At 37.5% G+C, this 12,704-nt stretch overlaps 1 protein-coding gene across 1 annotated transcript in view; it reads right to left on the bottom strand.

The window, feature by feature from the left end:
* The window catches only part of LOC125225213, a 38,034-nt gene extending 25,685 nt beyond the window's left edge, over window positions 1-12,349 (bottom strand). The window contains exons 1-2 of the mRNA XM_048128821.1: window positions 12,109-12,349; window positions 2,414-2,644 (exon numbers count right to left, since the gene is read on the bottom strand). Coding sequence (XP_047984778.1) covers window positions 2,414-2,644; window positions 12,109-12,349 — 472 coding nt within the window. The remainder of the gene's footprint in view (window positions 1-2,413; window positions 2,645-12,108) is intronic.
* Window positions 12,350-12,704: the final 355 nt, after the last annotated feature.

The following is a 12,704-nucleotide window of genomic DNA, read 5'->3' as shown; positions in this document are numbered from 1 at the left end:
GACAGACAGACAGACAGACATCAGACAGACAGACAGACAGACAAACACGTCAAACTTATAACACCCCGTCGTTTTCGCGTCGGGGGTTAAAAACTGAAGGACGAGATAATTTAGCTCAGGAATCAGCTCAGGGTGCGTAGCCGAATGGCACAAACGCTCACGAAACGAAACGCTAGTAGATATCTATCCCTATCGCTCTTGCGTATTGGCGCGACAGAGCCGGACTACGTTTCGTTTTCGTTTGGCGTCGGAGAAATGCCATTCGGCTACGGGGCCTGGGGTGAGGTTAACGCAGGTCACTGCTGACTGAACACTACTTACGCCGTGGCTTGCGTGGGCGACGGTCGCTTATTGATATGGAAGTAGACGAAGCGATGGCGACGGTCGCGCGACCGTCGCCCACGCAAGACACTGCGTTAGTATTTTTTCACTTCATAAAACCGTAAAAAAATTTAATTATACGCATAAAGCGTGGTTCAGCTAATGCTTCGGCAATAACGGCTAAGTTCATTTGATGACATGCATATAGTGATCACTTCGTAGATTGTGTAACTCTTAAATAGAGAGTTTTCTCCTGCACCACCCGCTTAACTCAAGGTTAGTGGGCTGTCAACCGTCAAATTCCATATAAAATGGTTGCCCCGGGTTACCCCTCCATTTTCGGTGGTGCAAGTGACCCTTAACCACAGTATAATAAAGAGTACTATCGTACAGTATGGCCACTCCCGCTCCCCGCTGAAAGTGCCGCCCACCCCCTCTCGGTTGCCTCACAGTTACCGCCTGTTAAAAACGCGAACAGTCGATCTGTCATATTTCACTCATACAAGCATAGTACTCGTTCACCTACACGAGCTTAGAATGTGTGCTAGGATCGCGCCTCTTTCATATATTTGATCGCCAGTGTCCGAGGTGTGCCTTAACTCTACTCTCTATACTAAATATATTGACTGGTGATATCAGTGCAATATAGGGGAGGCTACTACAGTTGGCCTAGAGTGATCTTAAGTGCAAAGCTCCAGACTTAATAGGACTTACCTACTACATAGTACCTACCATTAGGTCACGTAACTCGAATCGATTGTGTTATTTTTGATTCGATTGGTATCGAGTGGATTGTAATTGTGTACACATAGGTAATAACTTTAAATTATTCGTAGTTCAGAACTTCTAGTAAACACTAATTACACAACAAATGGACATGTCTAGTCCCAAACTAAATTTTAAGTATGTATAATTGAAATAGAACTTCAATTATATTTCAATTAAGTATACAGGGTGAATAATGAAAGTAAAAAAGTAAACAGTAGGATATAGGTTAGGTTCCTTAAACTGACCAAGATTTGTTCGGCGACTTTTAAAAATTAAGAAGTCTTTTTGGTTTTTAATTTTTCATATCATACATATAAATACTAACTTTACCGCGGCTTCGCTCGCGTTAAAAAGAGACAGAAAGTAGTCTATGTCACTCTCCATCCCTTCAACTATCTCCACTTGAAAAACACGTCAATATCGCGCTCCGCTTTGCCGTGAAAGACGGACAAACAAACAGACACACACACTTTCCCATTTATAATATTAGTATGGACTAGTATGGATTAGCTTTAGTCATTGACGTTGTCTGTCACACTTTAGACAACAGATTTCGCAATACATTACCTCCTAGGAAAAACTTTCAAGGGTGATAAAAATCAAAATGCAATGCAAAAAATCAAAAGTTGCTGAACAAATGTTGGCCAGTAGTGCGTTTTCACATTATACGATCCGATATCGGATGTCGGACCGATATCCATACATACTTGAACCGCTCTTAAGACGCTACAGGAGCGAAAATGCTAAAATGGAAAGGAGTCGCTCCTTTCAATTTGGGAATTTTAGTTAAATAAACTAGTGTCATTAACTAGATTTGTCGAAAAAAAAATTGTTCATTAAGAACAACTCAGTTAAAAGATATTGCGAAAAAATCTTTCAAATCGAGGTTCCGCTCTCGACTGTTTCCTCCTTCAAAACTTAATCAATCGTAACGAAATTTGAGAATCAGAACCACAATGAAATAATCTGTGTCGGACCGTTTAGTTTTTTTGGCTGATTGTTACCAATCCTGAGTATCACACCTTTTTTTGCGCCATAATGAAAAAGGCCGTTTTTGGAAAGTTTTGATGGGCTCTAGCGGCTTTTAAAATAAGAATATCAAAAAAATCAAAACGGTCCGACACAGATAAAAATAATAATAATGTGTGTTGAAAAAATCATCGCTCTATCTTCAAAAACCAGGAAGGAAATAGTCGAGAGCGTTCGTATGGAGAATTGACCCCTCCTGTATCGTCTTAACCGTCGATATTGTACGAAGTGTCTTATCTGTGCGGGAGAAAACTCCACTACAGAATACTTCTGTGTATTCTGTGTTGATACTCACCAGATATCCTAAAGTTGAGATCGACCTTCCCTTTCAACAAGCCTATGACCTGCGGCCGCATGGGCGGTATCCACTGGTACACGAGCCCCGAGGCGCCGTTGAAGAACCACTTCATCATGAACCCCGGCAGCAGTTCCGGGGCGTCGTGCTCGCAGTCCAGGATAACGTGATCGGTGCCCAGCTCCACTAGTGGCGGGACTTCTAGCCGCTTTATGTTGACTGCTACACATTCTGTAACAAGCGATTTTTATAGTTACAGTCAGCAATAAAGATATGAATACAGAAAAAGTGATAAAAAATATGTATTCGGGCCTCCGTTAGATGGCGCGGACGACCAATAAGTCCGTCGCACGCGCCCGGGCTATTTAGCGCTGTTCATATATATCTATGTATGTTCGGAACGGACGCTCGTCTAATAAGAAATTGTACTTATAGAATTCCGGGTAATCCACGTCAGCTAGCGGAGACCCTACAGGATCTTAACACGTTCACTGCTCAGCTCCGGTCATAGCTCATAGCGCTACGTTGTATGAATTTTATGGATTTTCCGGAATGTAGCGAAAATGCATCGTAGACGCTGAACGACGCTGAACTGTGGTTTGTCGTAATTAGCACTCAATAGGACAGACAATAAAGGTCTGGTATACGGTATACATATTTTGGCACTATGGCTGTAACAAAAGAAAAATCGTAACTACAATAAAAAAGGCGGACTTAATGCTTTAACGCATTCTCTACCAGTCAACCTCGAGGCTAAGCGGAGAGATTGTGAGGGCGCGGATCCAAAATTCAAACCGAAACAAATAAAATACGACCTCAGAATTTTATTCATATTTGTTGCTGATTGTACTTAGGTACTAGTGATGTGCCAATAGTTATTATCGATAGGAGAGCGGAAAAGAGGAAATTCGAAACGAGGCGTGATAAATCAAAACATCCGATGCGTGTTTAAAAAAAGACATGAGTTGCGAATGAATTTTTCTTGCGTTTATACAACTACATTTAATACTACATTTATTTTGACTGTTTAAACCTTCGATATAGACAAGTAAGGTATAATTTCCAATAAATGGTCAATTTTAATTTTAAGTCTACTCAATGTCGTATGTTGATTTTATCTCAAGAGATTCTCAAGTAACGCATTTATCTTGCTTGACCCTAATATTATTAAATATTTCCAAGTAAACAATAGCTACGGTTCTTAGATATTATTATCAAATTATAAGCCTAATATATATTCTGAATTCATATTCCATTACAGTCTTGTCAAGTATTTCAATCAAGCCACAATATTACTTATTCAAATAAGGCTATTTACTTAACAATGCCTAGTAGGTATTCACTATTAACATTTCTAGCGTTACTCATTCACCGCAATATATTATTCTGTATCATCTGTTGTCTAAGTAGTCACCCGAGCCTAATAATACAAACAAAATAATCAATACCATTCTAGTATGCAAATTGGACACTTAGTCTGATGATGATGCTCTGGGTATCTAGCCAATATTACAATTGTTGACGTCAGTCGAGTTCATAAATATGTGTACACTTTTTCACCTTATTTCAACGAGTTAAGGTGACGAAATGTACATATATTTATGAAGTCGACTGTACGATACGCGACTGGCTCTCTCGCGCCATCGTCAATAAAGCCGGTCTCTAGACGAAGTGACAATCGTTGATCGATGGAATCAAGCGTTACTTTGCGGAAAGTTATTTAAAAATCCATTTTATGTAAATAATTTTAGCCGTAGTTAAAGTAAGTATATTGCCTATTGTAAGACCTTGTGTAAACACAATGATTACAAATGCAATAAATTAATTATGTATTATGAAATCCATGTTACTTAATCGAAATCTAGAAGATTACTTTGCCTGACATACTAGACATTCACGATACTGATTGACCCAGGGCCACTTGCACCAACGAGAATGGTGGGTTAACTCGAGGGTTAACCCACCATTTTATATGGAATTTGACAGATGACAGCCCACTAACCCTGAGTTAAGTGGTTGGTGCAAGTGGGCCTAAGTACGTCATCTATTTGCGGATTAGCAAAGTAATTTTCTAGATTTTGGGTGACAATCGCTGACGCTACTTATTTTTATTACTTATTTTATTTCATTAAAACTGCTCAGGTTTTCAAGAAAATTACGAATTAAGTCCAATACTCATTTATTAGTAATGGCGTGGCGATTCTAACGCAGTCTGGCTCTGTCGTGCCACTTGAAAATCAAAACAGGGATAGGGAGAGGCTATGAAACGGTGACAAAGAGTACCTAGTTAATTAATGACGTTAAGACGATACAAGAGAGGTCAATTCTCCATACAAACGCCTTCGACTATTTCCTCCCTGGTTTTTAAAGATAGAGCAATGATTTTTTCAACACAGATTATTATTATTTTTATCTGTGTCGGACCGTTTTGATTTTTTGATATTCCTTTTTTTAAAGATGCTAGGGCCCATTAAAAATTTACAAAAACGGCGTTGTTCATTATGGCGTAAAAAAGTTGTGGTATTCAAAATTGGTAACAATTTGCAAAAAAAAATAAACGGTCCACAGATTATTTCATTGTTATTCAGATTCTCATATTGCGTTACGATTAATTAAGTTTTGAAGGAGGAAATAGTTGAGAGCGGAACCTCTGTTTTAAGATTTTTTTCGCAATATCTTTTAACTGTGTTGTTCTGAGTGGACAATTATTTTTTTCGATAAATCTCCTCCTTTTTAGCATTTTCGCTCCTGTAGCGTCTTAAGAGCGATAGAGAGAGATAACTACGATAAAGATCGTTACCGATTGCAACATTGGCTAGAGAGCCAGGTATTCGTCTTCATATCGGGCGATATTCACGCTCATGAATAACGCATTTTCCTGAACATAATGTATCACTGCCCCAGCTCTTAGGGTAATTGGAGTGTGCTGAGTCATCTGGACATCCATTTGTGTTACTAAAATAATATGCGTCTTCATATTTTAATATTAGAATTAGATGGGTCAAAATTATTTTCGATGTCTTGTTTCATACCACTCTATCACACTTTTATATGCTGTTCGACCCAATATAAAAAAAAAACCGGTGCAACTGTATTTCTTTTTCAGTCTAGATTTTAGTTCAAACACGAAAAAATAAAAACAAAACATCATCTCATACAAAAATCACCACTCCGTCACGTTTTTTAGGGACACAAAATAAGACATCGAAAAGAATTTTGACCCAGATATGGTTTATTTTTATATCTGATCGCAGGCCAGTATTAAAACTTAGTTATTACGAAATTAATACGGTTCCCGAGTTTTCGTAACACCGTGGCTTGCGTGGGCGACGGTCGCGCGATGGTCGCGCGACGGCGATGCGACGCATACGAAATCAAACCTTATCGATATGGAAGTATGAGACGCGACGGCGACGGTCGCGCGACCGTCGCCCACGCAAGACACGGCGTAACGCTCGAACTAAGTATACACCTACAGTGCTAAACTGCTAAGGTCCTCTCTCGCTCGCATAATGTAGCAGTAGTTTCAGAAAATCTAGTTTTTAAAAATCTTTGCATATTTTTGGATCGTAACGCGACTCCTATAATAAATAAAATTAATTTGAGTTCTGGCAGGCAAGCATGATCGCGCGATAAACGATAAAATATCAGGCCGTCCCTGTCGCACTATTAGTAATTTCGATAGGGACGGCCTGATGTTTTATCATTTATCGCAAGACCATGCTTACTTGTCTGAGCTTCTGAGTTTTTAATTTGTGCTCGATAGAAAAATTCACTAATTAACACAAATTCAGTTTACAATTTTTGCCTGTGGGATTTATTTAAAACACGACAATTTGAAATTTTAAAACAAATATGATAATTATAATGATATTTGCGGTGCCAAACACGTTCCTACGTATAGTTTCACTGAGAGTTAGTCAGATACATAGCGACTCACTCTCAGTGAAAATGAGAGATGAAGATGTCGCAGGCAGAAACCAGGTTTTTTATTAAATTCCATTGTTCTTTGTTCAAATTAATTATAACGTGTGGTAATATGAGACTCAAAAGTTTATATAAAGTAAGTACAAGCCCAGGAAAATTGTTGTATGTACTTTATTCACCTACAGTACGTACATAAAGGTTGAACCTTTAATTAAATTTTAAACTCGTTTCATATAAACTTTGACAACCGGTTAGGCTTATACGTTTCCCACGAATTTTAATTAATTATTTTGTTGTTTTGGGGCTGGTTTTTCAATCGCCAGATAAATAATATCTGTCAGATAAATGTTAGCTGTCATTGTCATTTATACGTGTGATGAAAAGGATAGTGATAACTTTATCTAGTAGATATATTTATCCCCTCTAACTTTTGAACCATATGGTTAAAAAATATGAAAAAAATCACAAAAGTAGAACTTTACAAAGACTTTCTAGGAAAATTGTTTTGAACTTGATAGGTTCAGTAGTTTTTGAGAAAAATACGGAAAACTACGAAACCCTACACTGAGCGTGGCCCGACACGCTCTTGGCCGGTTTTTTTATGTAGTTTTGACTTATGTGAACCTAAGATTGGGATCCAACTATAACGTAAAATTGTATTTTAAAAAGCATCTTTTCATTTATGTTATGCCTCTTGCTATGTAGAACTGGTTAGTAATCAGACCATTATCGGTTGTCGATAAAATTGATTTTACATAGATGATATTATTTTGATTAAAATTGGCACGGGTAGATAAGGTTTTTCCCAAACAATCTAACAAACAAACGATAACAAAAAAACTATGGGAACCATCTATTTTCCCCGTCTAATTTTCTGACTTTAACCTTCTTATGGAAGACTGACTTCATTGCTTCCTTAAATCGAACGTAACAAGAAATCCTTAATCCTTAAATTGACGATCATTATGAGATACCTTGTTTTTTCTTTTTTCCTTTTTATGTAAAAATTGACATTGTGATTACTTATAAATCATTATTGTTATATTTTTAAAATTAGTATCAAATTATAATTGTAATTGATATTTCATTAAAAATCATACTCGACGATCATAATATAAATTCTTATAGATTAAGGTAGAATAATTTATAATGTAATTCTATATTATGAAATAAATAAATCTAAATCTAAATCTAAATCAAGCACGAATATAAAGCCTTTCTCTTGTAACTGTTTATGTATAAGTTTATCCATATACTTTAAATATTATCCGCTTTCACGGCAAAACGGAGCGACTAATTGACAGTTGAGATAGTTGAAGGGATGGAGAGTGACATCGGCTACTTTTTATCTCTTTCTAACGCGTGCGAAGCCGCTGGCAAAAGCTAGTACATATATAAACTTTAGAATATTCTAGAGCACAGCTTTTGTTATGAAAATGATTTAAATTTCATTATTCACAAAAATAAGAGATATCTCGTACCCGGCTCTGCGCGGGTCACCCAACTGAAAATACTCTCAAAACGCTCTGTTAACAATCCAGTGCTCATGAACTCCTTGTTACAACACAAACAGCCTAACATCATAGGGGATAATCGACACATAAGCCCTTTTCGAAGCGAGGGCTGGTATAAAAACAACAGCATATTGGACCAGCGCCGCTATATCACCGAGCAGCTTTATTTATGTGCAAACTTTCTCTGTGGCTTAAATCCTGCATTTGTTTCTGAAATTCCTACGTATTATAATGAGTGTGGTGAATTAATATGCAAGCTTAATAAATGAGTCTTCTGAAATGAGCGATAAAATATATACAAACGTCCGTCCGAATACCCTCAGTTTTGGTTACCGCCATGTTTGGACATTATTTATGAGAGATTTTATTTAAAATTAACGTTTATGCAGCTGTCATACAGCTGTAAAAGTGCAGTAATGCCAAAAAGCGATTCCCAGATAAAAATAAAGCAGTAGGTACACCACTTACCAGTTACAACATTTCAAAAGCAGTTCTACATATTTTGACATAATATCTTACGGAAAACAATTTTAATTGTTTATCTTAACAATAAATAATTTATAAACTGAAATAGATACCATACACTAAATAAAAAGGGATCAACCGAACCCGGGTCTCCAGCTATCGCGGCTGACGTGCTAAACCGTTACACCACCTCGACCGCTCGCGCCCCCCGGACCCAGGTTCGATTCCCGGCTTCGCCACCGTGGGCTTGATCGCTTTTTCTTTAGTGTATGGTATCTATCTCAGTTTATAATATACATTTATAGTAGTCCTATTACTTAAAAAAAAAACAAAAAAAAATATTTCATAAAATAATTTGCTTTGTTGCATACTTCAATAAATAATTTATTAATCATTCAGGATAATCTGAAATTGGCTCGAAAAGTAACGAAAACTAGTCCGTTACTGTATTTTGGGACTTTTAATTTTCGTTTTAAAACCCATTGTAGAATCGAGAACAAAACAAAAAGCAGAAATTAATGTAATTTATAAATCACTTTAGGGCCCGCACGACAGAGCTGTTACGGAAAAGAAATAGGTAAGTAGTGAAACTTTACTTTTATATTATTTTCCGGAACTTATGAGCGAAATGTCATTTGATATTTGCCAGTCGCTTTTCGGTGAAGGAAAACATAGTGAGAAATCCGGACTAATCCCGATAAGACCTAGTTAGCTAGTTACCCTTCGGGTTGGAAGGTCAGATGGCAGTCGCTTTCGTTAAAACTATATTGGGATTAGTTGCCAAAGCAGATCCAGGCTACCATGATCCGTAGCGATTTTGTGGGGACGATTCATCGTCTAACGGAAACGGATTTAGCAACCTATAAATAGACGCCTGCAACTAAAGGTGTGTCACATGCGCATTGGCGACCCATTAGAAATTAGTACACTGGTTTTTTGAAGAACCCCATACCGTTCATCGGAAATACCAGAGTATTAGATACCGGTTTATTACCTACTTATTACGCAGTTTCGGTTTTTATCCCATATACTTAACTAATATCTGGGCGACCGAGCTTCGCTCGGTTCTATTCTAATATATCACGTCTTTAGATAAAAAAAACTCTTATAAATACAAAAACAAAAAAAAGACAAAAAACAAAAATTTTATTTCTGGCCGGGATTCGAAACCCTGACACCTACGATCTATCTGCGTACATTAGACCGACCTCGTACGACTGAGCTAAGCGGAATCGATGCGCGCGCGGCGAAATTAACGACCATTTTTTACGTTTATTAACGCGAAAGAAAAACTCATGAAAACTCGAAAATTCGCGTTTTCCGGGATCTAAGGCTACGCTAGATCGATTTTTCACCCCCGAAAACCCCTACATAACAAATTTCAGCGAAATCGTTAGAGCGGTTTCCGAGATCGTCGGTATAAATAAATAAATAAATAAGTATACAAGAATTGCTCGTTTAAAAGTATAAGGTATAAAATTCATAAATTGCGACATCTGTAATTTTTAAAAAGTGTAAGTGATATTGTTAACTTAAGGCAAAATGAACAAAAAAAAAATGCGTTTATTACCTCATTGCAGATCCGATATCTTTTTTTTGCAATTTGAGGCATCCATTAATCAAATGTTTGTTTGATTGACATAAATAAACAACCACGAGCCAATCTCTGACCAGCGGAGAAGGGTAGGAAAGCGTGCCAAAAAAGATACCCATTTAAACAAAAATAAGTCCAAAAGTAGTTAATATTTAAGTATTTTGTAATGATTATAGTTCTCTATTTTTATTGTTATGAAATGAAAACCAACGATTTTACTTTGTAAATAATACGAATAAATAAATAAAAACCTAAGTTTAGACTTATAGGAACTAAAATACCGTAAATAATAATGTGAACTACTTTAAAACGTATCTCATGCTTCCTCAAATAGTAAGTTAATAATACATACTTGCTACAATTTTCTTTTCATTGACAGACGACGATACAAGTTTTTTTCAAAGTAGTGACGATCTGACGATATAATAATGTGACTAAAAATAACTTAATCATAAAATTCATAAACAATAAGACATTCAAAGATATCATAAACTAAACAGCAAAGTACCTAATTATCTATTACGAAAACTTTTATGAAGGTATTTATATTTCTATATTTTGAAAATTGTAAAAAAATCAGTCCTCACGCAACTTTTGCCGACACAAACAACCACATAAAACAAATACGAACTTGAGCACAGAACCAGCATCACCAACTTCGCCGAATTCATTTCAATTTAATGTCCGATCGAACAAGTTCAACAAGTCGGGCGTGGGCGTCGTGACAAGTTGGAACTTGTTCAGGACGGGCCGCCTGACCGCGCCAGCCGAGACGGTCGGACTGAAAACTTTCCGAGAACACTTGGCTTTGACAGGGACGCATGCGTGCTGAAAAGTTTCAGACTGTTGAAGCAAAGATTAATGGGTATGAAATATCATACTTTTACTTGGCGACATTTTAGTCGTTAAAAATGTGTTTTTATAATAATTACTTACGAACCCTGGCGGTTTTTTTAACTTTTGTGGGAGTTGTTAAGGTTTACCCAGACCGGTAAGTAGTAATTTTGTCCATTATCACATTCTTTTGAGAACATTATCAACATCTCAATCAATAAAAAATTCACACCCCCGTCAGATCGTTGTCAGGACTCAACTTGTGCGACCTCCTGCCCCTCTAGCACATCTTGCCTTGTCGCGCGCGAGTCCATACCTACTTGAAGTCGCGCTTTTTTTATTGTTTTATCAAAAATACAATTTACTGTGGGTACCTTACATTATGCTTCGCCAAACTGCGGAGCAGTTTGTTGGCGTTAATGTATGGACTCGCGCGCGACAAGGCAAGTTGTGCTAAAGGGTCTGGTACTCCGGACCAGTACTTGAAGGTTGCAGGTTCGTAAAACCTATCGGGGTGGTGAATTTTTCCTTTCTTTAGAAAATTTATTAATACAATTTATTTATAAAATACATTGTTTTGTACAGTAAGCTGCAGACTTAATAATAATAAGCAACCACCTACGAACAAAGTTATCTACCTACAGATACTATTTATACACCGTGTTTTTTTTTTTGTTTTCCGTTAAATTCGACACGTCGTTAGGTTCGTTATCAGGAACCACTCTGTATATCACTTTTAGTTAAATTCGCAAAAAAAAAATCATCGTTTTCATCTATAATAAATGAATTAATTAGTGTGAGAGACCCTTAAGAACAATATTCAAGTTAAAGTCAAGTGATTGACGGCACATGCCGAAACAAATAACATTGGGTGACATTGGGAAGTGGTAAAGGCGGTCACACACGGTCGTGTTCAGTAATTATTTTTTCCCCTCACTAGCTCGGAAACACGTGTTTTGTCCTTTAATACCAGCGGGTAAAAACGCATTTTATCCACTAGTGGGTAAAGTAATTTGACCTTGAATAAAGTCAAATTAACTGCTTTAAAATTGATAAAAGTAAGTGAATCTAGTAATAAAGATGATTTACCACCTGTGGAACTACTGGAAGCAGCGATAAACGCATTTTTTGCGTTGTAGTTTCCTCGCTATAGTGAGGGGAAAAGTTTTGTGTTACACTCGGGTGCAAATGTATTTTACTTCTCGTGTGTTAAAAAACTTGCAAGTTCAGGATTCTATTCTCGAACCACTCGCGTCGCTCGTGGTTCAACTATAGAATCCTTTCACTTGCTCGTTTTTCAATTCCACATTCGGCGTTAAAATTAGAGTTGAGAGGTTTAAATACCTGGGACATGTCATTACGGAGGACCTTAAGGATGACTTGGATCTGGAGAGGGAGAGAAGGGCGATGGCAGTGCGTGGCAATATGCTTGCCCGCAGGTTTGCAAAGTGTAATGAACAGGTCAAGTTGACGCTTTTTAAAGCCTACTGTCAGCCTGTGGGTAGCGTTTACCCAGAGGGCATATAACGCACTGAGAGTGCAGTATAACAATATTCTGAGGATGCTCTTGCGGCTGCCGAAGCATTGTAGTGCGTCCGGCATGTTTGCCGAAGTGCGAACTGACGACTTTTTCGCAATCAGACGCAAGCGTGTTGGATCGTTGCTTAGGCGAGTGCGTGGCAGCAGCAATAGCCTCCTCAGAGTACTGTCTGGGAACTACGACTGCCCCATAATTAAATACTGGGTGGAAGTTGCCATCGGCAAGGCTAAGTAAGAGAGTGTGTGTGTGTATGTGTGTGTGTGTGTGTGTGTGTGTGTGTGTGTGTGTGTGTAATGTGTGTGGGTTTTCTTGTGAGTGTGTATGATAATTATTATGAATCTACTAACATAGTTTGTAAGTTAAAATTGTTACTAATATATTCTATGGATCAGTGGTCTGCAATAAATGTTTTTTATT

This window comes from Leguminivora glycinivorella, chromosome 1 (assembly GCF_023078275.1).
Source record: "Leguminivora glycinivorella isolate SPB_JAAS2020 chromosome 1, LegGlyc_1.1, whole genome shotgun sequence".
In the NCBI taxonomy this organism is placed as follows: Eukaryota; Metazoa; Arthropoda; class Insecta; order Lepidoptera; family Tortricidae; genus Leguminivora; species Leguminivora glycinivorella.
The sequence above is the reverse complement of the archived record's forward strand: the minus strand, read 5'-3'. Positions and strand labels throughout refer to the sequence as shown.